Source organism: Mustela putorius, unplaced genomic scaffold (assembly GCF_011764305.1).
Source record: "Mustela putorius furo isolate JIRA1106 unplaced genomic scaffold, ASM1176430v1.1 tig00000129_pilon_pilon_pilon, whole genome shotgun sequence".
NCBI lineage: Eukaryota > Metazoa > Chordata > Mammalia > Carnivora > Mustelidae > Mustela > Mustela putorius.
Genome location: NW_025421290.1, coordinates 50,054,924 through 50,069,948, shown reverse-complemented (window position 1 = coordinate 50,069,948; position 15,025 = coordinate 50,054,924). Strand labels below are relative to the sequence as shown.

General features: G+C 59.8%; 1 protein-coding gene across 1 annotated transcript in view; it reads right to left on the bottom strand.

Annotated features, from left to right (window-relative positions):
• Positions 1-32: 32 nt before the first annotated feature.
• DYNC1H1 (dynein cytoplasmic 1 heavy chain 1) overlaps positions 33-15,025 on the bottom strand; it is a 68,721-nt gene continuing 53,728 nt past the window's right edge. Inside the window, exons 51-78 of the mRNA XM_045073851.1 lie at positions 14,721-14,841; positions 13,247-13,442; positions 12,695-12,812; positions 12,378-12,593; positions 11,528-11,740; positions 11,302-11,429; positions 9,720-9,873; positions 9,148-9,294; positions 8,902-9,052; positions 8,493-8,746; positions 8,276-8,410; positions 8,093-8,187; positions 7,778-7,952; positions 7,531-7,606; positions 6,743-6,903; positions 6,395-6,506; positions 6,232-6,292; positions 6,025-6,148; positions 5,782-5,895; positions 4,800-4,970; positions 4,414-4,631; positions 4,216-4,319; positions 2,332-2,543; positions 1,824-1,977; positions 1,200-1,342; positions 872-1,040; positions 524-651; positions 33-390 (exon numbers count right to left, since the gene is read on the bottom strand). Coding sequence (XP_044929786.1) covers positions 262-390; positions 524-651; positions 872-1,040; positions 1,200-1,342; positions 1,824-1,977; positions 2,332-2,543; positions 4,216-4,319; positions 4,414-4,631; positions 4,800-4,970; positions 5,782-5,895; positions 6,025-6,148; positions 6,232-6,292; positions 6,395-6,506; positions 6,743-6,903; positions 7,531-7,606; positions 7,778-7,952; positions 8,093-8,187; positions 8,276-8,410; positions 8,493-8,746; positions 8,902-9,052; positions 9,148-9,294; positions 9,720-9,873; positions 11,302-11,429; positions 11,528-11,740; positions 12,378-12,593; positions 12,695-12,812; positions 13,247-13,442; positions 14,721-14,841 — 4,179 coding nt within the window. The 3' untranslated portion in view covers positions 33-261. The remainder of the gene's footprint in view (positions 391-523; positions 652-871; positions 1,041-1,199; positions 1,343-1,823; positions 1,978-2,331; positions 2,544-4,215; positions 4,320-4,413; positions 4,632-4,799; positions 4,971-5,781; positions 5,896-6,024; positions 6,149-6,231; positions 6,293-6,394; positions 6,507-6,742; positions 6,904-7,530; positions 7,607-7,777; positions 7,953-8,092; positions 8,188-8,275; positions 8,411-8,492; positions 8,747-8,901; positions 9,053-9,147; positions 9,295-9,719; positions 9,874-11,301; positions 11,430-11,527; positions 11,741-12,377; positions 12,594-12,694; positions 12,813-13,246; positions 13,443-14,720; positions 14,842-15,025) is intronic.

Here is a 15,025-nt window from a genome sequence, read left to right as displayed (position 1 = left end):
GGAGACAGAGACAGAAGAGGTGGGAGGCCGGGTCGTGCTTAGTGTTTTATTCCCCGAACAAGCCAAGCTACAGCGCCTCCCCAGGCACCTCACGGAGTCCGGCCAGCTTCCGCCATCCCGGCCAGCAGCCCGCGCTCCGCTTCCTCTGACGGCGACGGCGCACCAAGGACTTTCCTCCGATACGTCCACTTCCTCCCAGCAGTTGAACGATGAAGAGACATAAATAGTTAGGACACAGAAAGGGGGCGAGGGAGCCGAGCTTCACTCCGTGCAGAGGACGGCCACGCCGCGCTCATAGAAGCTGCGTGGGTCCTCTTTGGTGGCGATCTCGAAGTCGACCGTGAAGATGAGGTCTGCCCGAGTGAAGTTCAGGTAGACAGGCAAGGTCACCTAGAGGAGAGGACAGGCTCAGTGCTGGCTCAGGCAGACAGCCCGCGGCAGCCCCGGCGACTGGCTGCATGCGGGGAGGGGGTGGGGACACGGGGTACCTGCTGACCCCAGATGGCTGGAATGGGCCACTCACCACGTTAGCCTTTCTCTCAGCATTGGTCTGCTTGACCCAGCGCAGCTGCGTCAGAGGGAGGACCGTGGAGATGGCGTGGGACAGCGACAGCTTGTTGTTACTGCACGTGGCCCCCTGAAGCTTCAGACCTGCGGGAGGCAGTCAGGCCCCGTCACCAGTGGTAACGGCTGTGTGACTCCCGGTGACGCAGTGCACGGCTCTGGCGTGCCGCCGACCGCATCTCAGACACGTCGGACTGGGAGCAGCCCTGGAAGGCCGCCAGCCACCAGGACCACCTGTGAAGAGGCCTGGGTGCAGGGACAGGCTGCCACAGGGAGAAGCCCAGAGTGGCTGAGGACCCCAACTCACCCGTGACCCCAAAGCTGCAGGCATCCAGGGTGGCACTCTGGGAGGTGGTGACGTTGACTTCCAGGCAGAGCTCTTCCAGGGACCAGCTGTTGGCCTGGGCCACGTACTGCCTGGTGGCGGTGATGTACGCCTCGGGCACAAACAGGCCACCCAGACACACGTGGATGTTCTGTAGGAAGCAAGAGCCCCCCGGTGAGCAGCGAGCGCCTGCCACCCCTTCCCTCAGGTCGTGCTGGGGTCTGTGCCCGCCCCCTGGGCTCCCGAGTGCTGCCCCCCCACCCCGGACAGCGCCCGCATCGCCCACCCCCCGCGGGGCAGCCTTCACCACCTTTAGCTCCTTCGCGCCCCCGGACGCAGCCGCCTGGGAGATGTTCTGTAGCTGTTTGATCCTCTCGCTGAAGTCGGACACCCACTGGATGACGGTCATGCCCGCGGGCACGGTGTAATGCGACCAGCTCCGAGGCAGGATCCCTGCATGCAAGGGGACCCCCGGCAGCGTCATTCGGACCATCCCCAGGGCACACAGGGGTCACTCTGCTAGCGGTCAGCAGCTTCTCTACTCTGCCTGCCTCCGTCCCCTGCCCACACCCCTGCATCTGCTCATCCAGCCTGAGGAGGGGTGTCTGGGGGGGGCCACAAACCCCCCAAAGACTGCCTTAGCGGCTAACTCCCCTCACACAAGCTGCGGGGCTTCAACTGCCTTAGCGGCTAACTCCCCTCACACAAGCTGCGAGGGGCTCCCTGTACTTCTAGACTCAAGCTCCCCACTTTTCAATGTGCTGGCCAACCCCCTAAAAACTGTACAGATTTAATAAACGTCCAGGGAGCCAGCAAATAAGAAAAAACCTCAGGCCCTTGTGAGCCCAGCCCCCAGGGACATGGGCACAGAAGGAGATGCACCAGGCCAGGCCCGGGCCCCGCTGCCCGCGGCCCCCGCGCAGGGAGGGCGCACCTTTCACCAGCTCGTTGATGAGGGTGCGCAGGTAGTTGGTCTGTTTCTTCTTCCCTTCGCACACCTGGACGACGTCCGCGAGGTCCTGGCGGACGTCCTGCAGCAGCTTGGCCCCCATCTTCACTTCCCTCTCAAAGAACCTGAACAGGGGATCCTAAGATCGTCAAAGAGACGAGAAGGCCTGGGTGAAGGGGAGAGTCTGGGAAGAGCTCGTCCTCCCGCAGGACCTCACGGGCCCGAGGCTCGAGGTTCCTCCCGAGCTCGCTCCCAGACGAGACTTCAGACTGGATTTTGCACCAAGTGGGTGGGAACCGGGTCGTGCGCCCCAAAGAGGAGGGACGCTTCCTCTGGGACCCTCCTCACCACGCTCGTGCACATGGAGCCCCGGCAAGAGATCAGCCTTCACGCCTGAGTTTGGGCGCAGCCGCCCACAAGCTCCGAGAGGAGCCCGAGCCCGAACCTGCCCGGAGCGTGGACCCCCGAGGTGGCCCCGCCCACGCCCGGCCACCTTGATGTTCTCCACGGTCCGCTTGAGGTGGCTCAGCGTCTGCGGGATGAGATGCAGCCAGTTGGAGGCGGTGGTGTGCAGGGTCCGCATCCAGGCCGGACGCCCGTCGGACGTGGAGTCGGTCCTGGCCTTCTTCTCGGTCTCAGCGTAGGCCAGGTCGTCCTCGTCCTCCAGCATCTGCATCTTCAGCATCTTGCTGATCATGTCCACGCCTGGACCCGGAGGCGGCACGGGGTGGGGGAGGGCAAGGAGCAGAGAAAGGACGTGAGCGTACGGGCCGCGGCATGCATCCCAGCACGGTTCCACGTGCGGACGCCAGGCCAGAGAGTGAAGCGGCCCATACAGAGGAAGACGATGGCCAGATCGAGTCGGCTGGACCGAGCCAGCAGCCTGAGCGCGAGACAAGACTAGGCTGCTTGAAGACTCCGGATTCACACGCCTGGGCGCTCTTAGAGGGCTGGGCTCTGGGGTAGGCGAGGCTCCAGCAGGGGAGGCCGCCGCACTGTGGTCTTGGGCTGCCCATGCCCACTGCTCTGCCTTGTGTCATCCTGTCCCTCACCTGGCCCGGGACAGCTGGAAGCCGCGTCCCAGAACCACACCGGAGGCTGGAGCAGAGAGGACAGGCCTGTCTGGCTCGACTGTCAGGGCCTCCCAAGGGGGACAGCCATCAGCCCAGGCCTTCAGGGATGCTCTAACGGGGGACGCAGTGTGATGTCCGGGGGCTCGTTAATACTGAGCGGCCCTATCCAGGCATCCAGCTGGTGTTAGGACAGGGGGAGGGAGAAATCCTACACACCATTCCCGTGTCATGGGGCCAAAGCAGGTGCCACCAGTGTTAAAACACTGTTATGACCTCAGTATAGGTTTTGGACAAGGGTGTACTTCCCACCCAGCCCTGGACCTGCCAGAGCCTGCCCTGCACCTAGGCCTCAAATTCACAGTGGCCGGTAGCCCAGCTTCTTGTCTTGGTGGCCTAGGGGACCATGGCGCCTCACAGAGTGGGGCGTGGATTGGCACGGGGTCAAGGTGGTCCGCAGAGAGGAAGCGCGGTAACTAGGGTTTCTCGTGCAGAGCTGAAGGGCTGGCCTAAAGGGAACTATCAAGCAGCTGCATGAGTTTGGGTGAATCTCAAAGTCTTTTCTGGGCCTGGTTCCCACAAAGACAAGTCTGGGTTAGATCAGTGGGTACAAGCTCGTGGACAGAGCTGCCACCGCGAGTGCCTGCTGGAGCACACAGGCGGGGGGCGGGGGGCCAAGCTTCAGACGCAGGACGCCTGAAGCAGGCCCTGAGAATCTGTGTTTATAGAAGTTGTGAGGAGGCTGCTGAGCTGAGCTGGGGACCACACTCTGAAAACCACCGCATTAAATACTTCTTGAATAGTCTTAAAAAATAACGGGGGGGGAGGGGGGAGGAAAAAATTTAAGGACTACTCTAATAAAAACTGATTTTCAAACCTCATGTAAGGGATGCCTGGGTGGCTCAGTGGGTTAATAAGCATCTGCCTTCGGCTCAGGTCATGAGCTCAGGGTCCTGGGATTGAGCCCCGCATTGGGCTCTCTGCTCAGCAGGGAGCCTGCTTCCTCCCACCCCACACTCTGCCTACTTGTGATTTCTCTGTCAGATAAATAAATAAATTTTAAAAACAAAACAAAACAAAACAAAAAACTAGAACAAAAAACCCTCATGTAGTACCAGGCACCTTTCAATTCCTTAAGGAAAAAGAAATGAGGTCTGCTGAAACCAACGCGTAATTTCCAGACCTCAAGGACCTGAGCCTAAACCGGGAAGAGACGCCTCCCGGAACGGACTACCTTTCCCCCCTCTCCTCAGGGTGGAGGCAGGAGCAGAAGCGCCAGCGGGGGGCCGGGCGCGCGGGGTACCCACCCTGGGTGGTGAGCAGGACTCTCTCGGCGTTGTTGGGAAGGCCCAGCCAGGAGGGCGTCTGGGTGTCGGGGAGCAGCTCCACCCACTGGACAAACTCCTCTCGCCTGGAAAACCAGCACATTTGGAAATGCCCTTTTGCCCGGAGCGGTCAAGTGGCTGGTGTGGCAAAGGTCAAGGTCACGGGAGGCAGGCTCGTACCTGATGCCGTCCGGCATCTGAATGTCTTTGTGCCCGTCGACCTTGCAGGCCAGCTTAAATTCACTGTCAAAGCTTTTTGTTGTGAACAGACGCTCCAGGAAAGTGTTGAGCAGTCGCTGATCAAACTCGTTGTCCACTCGTCCCCCGTAGATGGACTGGGCCATCAGGGTCTTCAGTGCGGACCAGGGGATCTTATCTGGCGAGATGTTCTGCCTCCCCTGCGTGAGGAAGGCTGGGGTTTGTGGGGGCAGGTCGGAGGAGCACCAGCACAGCCTGGTGTCTCGGGGGGCAGGTTTCTTCCTCACCCCATGACAGACGGGACTCCCCACCGTCTGCCACACCCACAAGCAATTCTAAGCGCCCCCCTCCCAGCAGCCTGCACTTGCCTTTGCCGTGTCATCCAGCCACGTGTCCACCGTGTCGCAGGCCGAACGCAGGTCAGACTCCCCAAATTCATACTTCTTCGACCACCCCAGGGGTGCATAGCGCAAGCGTTCTTGGATGATCGCATGGAACCAGGCCAGCAAGAAGTACAGGCGAGCGCGCTCGTTGGGGGACTGGATGAGGAAGGTTAGCAATGACGGAGCCCCCACAGAGCAGCACCCTTTCTAGCTAAGACAACAGCGTGGCTCCTCTGTCAAAGTTTCAGAAAGAACCTTCCAGGGGCGCCTGGGTGGCTTAGTCAAGTACCTGCCTTCGCGGCTCAGGTCATGATCTCAGGGTCCTGGGATCGAGCCCCGCATCGGGCTCTCTGCTCAGCGGGGAGCCTGCTTCCCCGCCCCCGGCCCCCCAGCCCTTGCTCGCATGCGTATGCTCTAATAAAATCTTAAAAAAAAAAAAAAGCTTTCCACCTTAAACCTGACTCAAGCACTAGGACTTCCGATGAGGCACATTAGTACCAGTACTGCCGGCAGTTATGCTAACTCTCCTATAAGGACACATTCCGATAACACCATGTAGATCAACTGTTCAGCCACAAAAAACGCTAACAGGTTTTCTGAAACTGTCAGCAAAACTGGATTACGGCACAAAATAAAACTGCACGTAAGGAGCCCTCAAGGGACCAGGCTTGGGAGCACAGGCCTGCCAGACACCTACGGCGGATACTATCTGAGCTTGGCCTGGGGCTCCACAGCGATGTCTGCTCACCTGGGAGCCTGCCCTCTACCGCCCGCGACCCAGCACCGTGCACGGGTATCTTTCAGCCTATCCTCAGGAAGGGACTTCTGGCTACAGCTCAGGACACTTCCAGTGCAATCAGCCATTATGGCGCTTCTGGGAAGGTGGAGACCTGCTCCCGAGGCTGGTAATGGGACGCGTGTCCCGTACTATTGCAGATACAGCGTGCCGGGAGAGAGCCACGTGTACCTTGCAGATCCGCGAGACGGGGATGCTGCTGAATGTCCGCAGCATATTGGCCTTCACCCCCGGGGGCGGCTCAAACACGAAGATGCGGCCGGCTCGCAGCAGATTCACGGGCACCTGAGGGGGACACAGCGCCCGTCACTGTCCAGTTCGCGGTGCGCTTCGGCTCAACGGCGCACGCACGAATGCACACACGCACGCCCGCGGCGCTGGGACAGAAAGCGGTCGCGCGCACTCCGCTCGCACCTTTGGGTTGATCTCCATGGTGAGGAAGAGCCGGAAGCAGGCGTGCGGCTGCAGGGAGTGCAGCTTCTTCTCCAGCTGCATCAGCCAGCCGGGGGCCAGGTGCACGTTCTTCAGCATCACCCACCTGCCGGGACAGCCGCAGCCACACTTCAGGCTTCCGGGCGCAATTCTCGGGGACTAAGGCTTTCTGAAACAAAGCCAGCCTACCTGCCCGACTTCACGGCCGTATTGATCGCTTTGTCTGCTTGGTTGAAGCCTTCTGCAGAGCCTGGTGCCAGAAAACTCAGTGTCAGCAAGGCAGGCCTGGGCCTCAGGGCCCACCACGAATTCCAAGGGGCTTCAGCCCGGATGATTCATCGGGCGCCCTTACCGATCGCAATCGAAGTGATCTGCGTGTTCTGTTCGGCCGCAAGGTCTTCCACGTGCCCGCTGGCGTCGTACCCAGGCACGGAGCACATCAGGACGGGAGTATTGGGCTTGACCTAGAGGTCAAGAAATCAGAACTAAGGCAGAGGGCTTCCACCAGACGGTGGATCTGTCGAGGGGAGAGCCCCACAGACAGGACTCGCGAAGGCTTCCCAGCCCTGAGGTGTGGGCGCCGTGGGACGGCCCAGGTTGGGGGTTGGTCTGGAGCAGGCGTGTGGCCTGACGAGGAGAGGGTGACCGGCTGCCGGAGGAGGTGAGGCGCACCCGGGCCTGCGGGGAGCCAGAGCCATACCTCAGTGTCCACGATGTGGGTCAGGTCGAGCGGCTGCTCCATAATGGACATGAAGGACTCCCCCAGGTTTGTGGACACAAACATGTGGGCCATGGCCAGCAGGCGGTCGGGGCGGAAGGCCTGAATCAAGAGCAGGCGGTGGATGGCCTGCCCGATGGGTGCTGCAGGAGGCAAGTATAGGGCTGGGGGGCGGGCGTGGCACAGACTCCAAGCCGCCCCCGCTGGACCAGTCCTGCAACAAGCTCCGGCCTGGTGACACTCAGTGTACAAGATTCAGCTCAAGTGACCCGAGACACCGTGCTGCCACTCCTGGTCCTCTCCGCTCCAAGGAGCACTGCCACCACCTCCTGTCTTAAGTGAACCCTCAGGACATACGTGTGACAGTGTCTGCTGTGTGGGCCCCTCTGTGGCTACTGTGGCAGTTACCGGTTTAAAGGACTCCACGGACACCCATGTGTTGCCAGCGACCACCAGCCCCACCCCGGCTGGGTGGCAGTGCTGGAGCTTGTCCCCTCCCTGCCGCAGCCAGCACAGGGCAGCGGGAGACTACTCCAGAACAAGCCCACCTCTCCCCTGACGCTGGACGAGGGCCTGCTTATCTAGGTCTCTCCCCATCTTCAAGCGTGAGTGGAGCAGGACTTAGGACCTCAAGTTTTAATGCTGAGATAACTTATTTCAGGAACTGGTGACTTTTTGTTTTTTTGGAAGTGTTCCTTCACTTGAGCAGCAAAGCCCAATTTTCCATTTGGGTCCAGAATGAAAACACAGGGAGCCTGACATGGGCTTACTGGACGGGGCTTCCTCACTCCAGAGGTACGGGACCGTCTGCTCCGGGGAGCTGCTGTCCAACCAGATGCCAAATTGCTGTGGAGATGAGAGAGAGAGAGAGAGAGAGAGAGAGAGGCCATGGAGCAGAGCTCGTTTTGTGGGTAGAGAAGTCGAGACGAACGTATCAGACGGCACACGTGAGTGCGACACATGCAATCCCTCAAGGCCAGTTTCCTCGAAGAGGCCAGGAAGCATCAGAACATTTACCTCGTCGGCTTGAACCTTTGCAATGAGGTCTTTGAACGCAGGGAGACAGCTCAGCCTCACGACCGCCTCGGCCTGCTCCACGGTCAGGCCCTGGATCTTGGGCATCGAGCCAGCGCTCAGGACGATCTCCTTTCCTCTCAAGAAGTGCTGGAATTCGGCATCGTAGGTGGGCTCCCTGGAGGGGGCAGCAGGTTAGCAGGATCTCCGATTCACTTCTGCCGCTCCTAAAGGAGCGGTCATAGGAAGGAATCTATTCCCTTTAAGGCCTCGTCCCGTGCTCACAGGCGACCCCCAAAGCGGGGCGGCCGACCTTACCCGACAGCGCCCTTCAGCTTGATCCGGGCCAGCAGCATGGCGAAGGTGATGTGGTCTTGGTGCAGCATGCCCCTGGCCACCCGGTTGAACGCCACCTGGGGACGAGAGTGGCCCACGCTGCGGTCCCTGAGCCATGACCTCCCACCATCCCGCCCTGACAGAGCCAAGCGCCAGGTGCTCTACCTGGAAGAGATCCTTCGTTATGATGGAGAGGCGCTGCGTGTGGTCGGTAATGCCCTTGAGGTTGGGGTTCTCGTACAGAACATTGTGATAAATGTCCAGGAAGAACTGGAGGGAGTACTGGTACAGGAAGTGGATCTGGAAGGGGAGGTGATGGCCATTAGGCGGGAGCGTGTGGCGCGCGGCGTGCTGTCCCACGGTGGGCGGCCCCCATGGTCACCTGTTTCAGGGACTCCATGGTGAAGTAGATACTGCTGCAGGCGGTGGACAGAGGCAGGTACTGCTGGGACACTGTCTCCACTTCCTGCATGACGATGTCCGTCTCCTCCACCTTCCTCGTCACCTCGGCAGCCTCCCTCTTGAGGTTCTCCAGGGTCGTTATGATGGTGTCGTCGTCCAGGATGCGCCCCTTCACCTCGTTCAGGGCCTGCAGCAGGGACTTCTCCAGCTGGCGCAGCCGGAGCTGGAACTCCCCTGAAACGGTCGGAACACCCCGAGTTTGCCGGCACCCCTGCTCCTCCAGAAGGAAAGCTCTCCCGAAGGTCTGAATAAACCTGACGTGTTCTAGTCCCTTCCAAGTTCACCCCAACCTGCTCAAGACTCCCGAAGCTCCAGACCCAGAAACACACCTTGAAGTTTAAGGAGGTCAGAGCGCTTTTCGTCCACGTCCGGCCTTTCTGCTTTCAGGACTTCATTCAGACACTGGCTCTGTAGACTGCTACGGGTGACCGTGAAGTTGACGAATGTGACCCGGGAACACAAGTCTGGTGGGAACTCCACCTGCCAAAACGAGTAACAGAACCGCCTGCTTCGTCACCCAAGCTGTGACACCAAGTGCTGTCACTGCTGCGTATCTGAGGTGCCTAGTTCCTTACAGTTGGGTCTCGGGTGGACAGGAAGATGACAAACGATGGTGACAAGTCTATGTCCTGGTCACCGAGGGTGATCAGCACTCTGCCCCCTGTTCGCCGCACTTCCCGGTTCAGTACTGGATTCAACACTGGATCGTAGCTCTCCACATCCTACGGACGCGCACACAAACAAATGGTCAGGGCTCCACAGTATTTATTTTCACCCAAATAACATGGCATTGACCCTGAGCTCCTGTTCCAAACACAACTCAGGAGCCACCGAGCCACGGAGACCTTCCCCGTCTGGTACGGTGGCCATGAGCCATTGGCGGCCACGTCATTAAAACATTCAGCTCCTCAGTCACCCCAGCCACACACACGTCCACCACAGCAGGCAGCACGGATCAGAGAACATTACCATCAGTGCAGAAAGTTCCAGTGGACTGTGATGACTGAGACTAAATAAACACTGTTCTGTTGGCCCAACTTTTCACAGAACAATCGCAAACCTTTATCCTTTGACATCAAACAAGTGCCGTTACTGTCACAGGCACAGACTCCAGTTTTGTACCCCATCAAGTGTTTGCTGCACACACCTGCACCAGAAGGGGGTTCCCAAACCTCAGCGCACTCTCCAGGTTCTTCCGGAAGGCGTCGTCCAGGAAGCTGGTGCGCGTGATCTTGCGGTCCTTGTACTCGTTCATGATGAACTCTGTGGCCTGGCCAGAGGGGTCGATGATCAGCGGGTACCTGAGGGGGAGGCGACATTAGAGCAGGTTCAGGGAGCCTCGACAAAGATGACGGGAAGCTGTCCCCACCACTCCAGCGTGGTCTCCAGAGTCCCATGAAGACAAGCGTCACAAAGGCTTGCCGCTAAAGCCGTCTTTCTGAAGCGCTTCTGTAGGGAGCTAACCAAGTCACAGATTCCCTGGAGCAGGGCAGGGCGGCTTTAGACCCCCAGGGACTCTGACGAATGGCAGACACAGCTTAGTCCTCACAAGAAACCTGGGAGAAGGTACCATCAGCTCGTCTCTTTTATGAATGAGCAAGACGGGGCACTAAGAGTGATGGGTCCAGGGTCATGGGGCCAACTAAAACACTTTTTTAAAAATGTACTGCACTTACATGTGTGTGCACAAAATTCAGAAGCCATGAAAGGGCATACGGTGGGAAGATCCCCCTTCCCCTAATTTTGGTCACGGGTTTCTGGTTTTCTGCTCGGAGAAGCTCCAGGCGTTTACAGACACACGTGTGCACGTGGGTACGTGTATCCATGGGGAGCACACCTGCCCTCTCATGTGACACGTGTCCTCCTCGCTCGCCGCCTGCCGGACAGCCTCTGTGGACACAGCGCATACGCGGCCGGGTCTGTAACGACCCCAGCCGCCTGCCCTGGAGCTGCACAATGAGCTGCTAACTGGCTCCCGATGAGGTCCCCTGAGGTGCTGTCAGTCTGCTGTCTGTCACACACCGTCCTTAGGTTTATCATTTGTCCTGTGGGCCAGGCTAGTGCCGGAGCAGCACGGAGGAGTGCCTGTACGCTCGCTCAGAGGAGCCCGCCCAGCGCAGACCGCAAGGACGGATCGACACTCCCACCAGCACCACGGGGCAAGACGCGGAGCCGCAGGCGGGGCCTGAGGGGCTAGAAGTCTTCATCCTTTGTGTCTGTGGGACAGTGACACACTTCACGGGCTCCAGGATTTCAAGATACTGAGATGAAGCCAGAAACACCCAGGGTGTCTGGATAGGGAGCTGCCACAGAGAGGGCCAGGGGCCCTGTATGGGGTGGGCGTGCTGCGGACCCTGGAGCCAGTGTCCAGCCGCCCTGCCTGCGGTCAAGGGAACTTATTCGAGCTTCTTAGGCTAGGAACCAGGTACACCAGATGCCCCTCTTCTCAGCTAAGTATCTGCAGTCGTCACGATATGCTGAGAGGGTCTGTTCCATCGTCTGCCTCAGCACAGCCCTGCCAATCCGCCCCGAACGCCCACATGAGAGAGGCTCACGGCAGGACGAGTCAGACGGGCAGGAAGCGAGGATGAGGCCCGCACGTACCCCCCGGCAGAGATGGGCACTATGCCTGCCGGCGCTGCTCGCCCGCTGCCAAGTTTCTACTCAGCTCCTCAGACCTGGGCGCGCCGCACACAAGGACCCGCGAGTTGCTCTGCGCCGGCTCGTACCTGTTGAACCGCTTCAGCATGATGGCGTTCTCCGTGCACAGGTCGTCCGCAGGCAGGGAGCTGGCTTGCCAGCGGAGGCGCTCGTCGGCGTTGGAGAGATACTCCGTGCGTGCGATGTCCGTGCGGAACTAAAAGGGGACAGCGGTCACTCCTCCTCCCGGGACCCGCCGAACGGACAGCAGGGTGGCTCCCGCGCTTCCGGCCGGCGCAGCCCCCCGCCCGGTACCTGGATGTTGGCCTGCTGCAAGTGGTGGGACCAGGTGGTGAACAGGTTCTGGCGCATCTGCTGGTCAAAGTAACCCGCGTAGGCGATAAACGCGGCTGACAAGAGGCAGTCCCCGGCGATGGTGGACATCTGGTTTTTGAAAGTCTCACTTGTTTTTTCCCACCGCTCGCGTTCGGCGGACAGACTCTTCAGAAGGGCAGTGCTCCGGTTCACCTACCGGGAAGAGGAGCAGGATTTATGCTGAAAAGGGAAAACCTGTCCCCCTGCAGGGCTCTGGGCGGGCCAGAGGCGGAAACGTGCTCCAGCTGCTCAGTCTCCGGAGCGATCCAGCTCCCCCACGGCGGAGGACAACACCGGAGGACAACAATACGAGGGGCGTGAGGGGGCGCGAGGGGGCGCGGAGAAGCAGGGGTCAGCCTTGAGGCGTGGGTGGTAGGAGCAGGGCCTGGGCCGGAAGAGCGCAGGGGCAGAGGGCTGGGGAGGGCCGGGGGAGGAAGGCAGCGCTGCTGGCGGGGGAGGAGAGTATCGGGGAGCTCAGGGGGAGGACCGGTACGGCGAAGTACACGGCAATGGACATGAGACCCGGACAGACACCCAGCCGCGGGTGACCCCACTGAAACGGAGGTGGGCGAACGCACAGGTTGGGGGCTGGCGTGGGGAAGGGGCTCCCAGCTTCAGACCACCCCCTGGCATGATTAACGCCACTCAGTGACTCCTCGGGGAAGCCGGCAGGATGTCTCCGACAAGAGAGCCGGCCAGACGAGGGGGGGCAGGCACACAGCCGTTCCACGTCCCGAAGCCAGCGAAGGGGAGCGGGCGGGAAGACGGCGCAGCCTGCGGAGGGTCTCACTTTCGCTTCCACGGCGGCCAGGTCTGCTTTGATGGCCTGGGCCTCCGAGATGAGGACGGCGTACTCCTCCTTGTAGCGGGCGATGCTGGCCTCCAGGTCCCGGATCATCTGCTCCACCTCGTTGGCCTTCTGCTGGTTGTCCTTGGCATCGTCCTCCAGCTTCTGCAGCTCGTTGCGCAGGGGCTCCACCCGCTTCAGCATGTCGGCGTAGTTAAGCTGAGGAGACAGACACACACACAGCGGTTCTTTCGCAGGAGCCACCAGCCGGGGACGGGGCGCGGCTCTTCCCACCAGGAGCTCCGGGCCGCGCCGCCTACCTGCGCGATCGCCCACTTCACCATAGGCCCGCAGGCCAGGGACGCCCGGTTTACGATCTCGTAGTTGTAGCTGGGGTTGGACATGTAGTTTTTCTTCATCTTCTCCCGGATGGCGTCGCTGCAAGAGAGGACACGGAGTTCCAAGCAGGTGTCGGCTGAATGCAGAGTTTCTAGGAAACCGCAGTGGAAAGGCCGGCTCCCATCGGCTGCCCCCGTGTTCTGCGTGACAGTGGCCCTGCCGCGGGGAAGGCCTCGGAGCCCTGCCCCGCCCCCCCGACGGGAGGCAGTGTCTGCCACGGGCTCTGGGGCAAGGCCCTCACAACTACTTGTGCTGACGGGCGTTCGGCTCACAGGTCAAGGAACCGGAGAGCTAGTGCCAGGAACGGGAGGGAGAAACCGGGCAACCACTCTGAAGGAACCAGCCTGGGAGGCATGCGTGCTAACATAATGGACGCTGCCTTCTGGAATATAACCCTGCACGGCGACAGAATGTCACAGCAGGGAAACCTCCCAGCATCGGGGCACTGTCTTCTGCTCCGAGGCAGTGCTCACCTGATCTCCTCTGCAGAGAAGTTGACGATGGTGGGGATGAAGTTCTCCCTCATGATGATGGAGCGGATCTGCTTCCAGTCCGTGGTGCTCTCCCCCAGCAGCAGGCAGATGGACTCGAGCGCCAGCTTCACGGCCGCGGGGGGGTTGGCCATGGACCGCACCTCCACCAGGTGCTGCTTCTTGATCGACTTCACGGCTGAGCACAGCAGCAGCAGGAGAGGCGGGGCGGGGGGGCGACAGAGGGAGGGTGGTGTGAGGGGCGGCCGCACAGCAGAGCCATGGCTCCCAGCGAGGAGGGGCCCTCCGCCCAGAAGGTCTGAGCAAGCAAGACTTTGCGTCTTTAAACTTAAACAAAATGGTAGGAGGGACCGACCTTTGAAATAGGAGGTTCTCACTGTACTAGCAAACCCACAGCGAACGGTCCATAAATAGCAGGCCGCTGCCTTCAGCGAGGTCTCCCAGCCCCACTAGCTCCAGCTCCAGAAAGACATTTTCATCACGTGTGTCTTCCACAACTTAAGCAAAGATGTTTTCAATCTGCCAGAATTCACAAACCACTGGCCTGGCTGGGTGAATCCAGTTCTAAAAGGACGGTCGGTGCCTTCCACAAGCTAAAACAGTCGTCCAGCCTGAACTTTGATGAAAACGCTTTCTCAGTGGTTTCTCGGCAGTGAAAACCACATTAAGTTCTCATTTAATCCAACTCTCAAGGAAAATCTAAGGTTTGGACGCTGTAAATTCCTCCTGAGGTAGAAGAGAAAGCCCTTGCTTTTGGAGCAAACACCATGGGGCCAGAAGGGACCTTGGGGCAGGGGAGGCCGCAGGGGTGGGCACAGCGTCCACAGGTGGGTACCGCTGGAGGCGGGGACAGAGAGCGGCCGCTAGGGCACCTAGGTCTGCAGTTGCTGGCCCGGCCGGAGCGCGCTCGGAAAACCACGAGGTGGCGACACCGTGCGCTTCACGGCATTTCTGCTGATGTTCAAGTCAGGGATTTGTAAACGCACATTCATGTAATTATCACCAGATTTTGAAAAAAAAAAAAAAACCCACGTATTCACATAAACCTTGTTTTGTCAACCATCTCTCATGAGCAGGGCTCCACTCTGGTGGAAGCAGTGTTACAAGAGCTTCACTTTCTGGGGCTCCTGGGTGGCTCAGTGAGTTAAGCCTCTGCCTTTTGTTGAGGTCATGATCTCAGGGTCCTGGGATCAAATCCCGCATCAGGTTCTCTGCTCAGCAGGGAGCCTGCTTCCTCCTCTCTCTGCCTGCCTCTCTGCCTACTTGTGATCTCTGTCTGTCAAATAAATAAAATCTTAAAAAAAAAACAACCAACCAACCACCCAAACAAAAAACCGTTGCTTCCCGAGATGCAGGCAGTCTCCAGCGTTTCGGGAAGCCGTGAGCTATGGATCAGGCTCAGTCCCCACACTGCATAGCAGCGCGGACAGAGCCAGACCCGACGGCGCGGACGTACCATTCTGGGCCTCGATGACCGCGGGCTCCACCTTGTCCAGGTCCTCCTTGACGCTCATCTGTTTGTCGGCAATCACTTCCTGCTGCTTGTGCAGCTGCTCCTGGATTTCCTGGCTCATCACCTAGACAGCAAGGAAGGCTCGGTGATGGGTCTTGGCTACTTTGCTGAGCGGTTCCTGAACACTCCTTGCCCTGCCCAGACACCCACAACCCCAACCCGTTAGACCCCGAAGCCCACTCAGACCAGACTTGCTATGTTCCCGGAGACGGCCGGCGCGGACCCGGCCGGCTGGGGCTCCTGAGGCA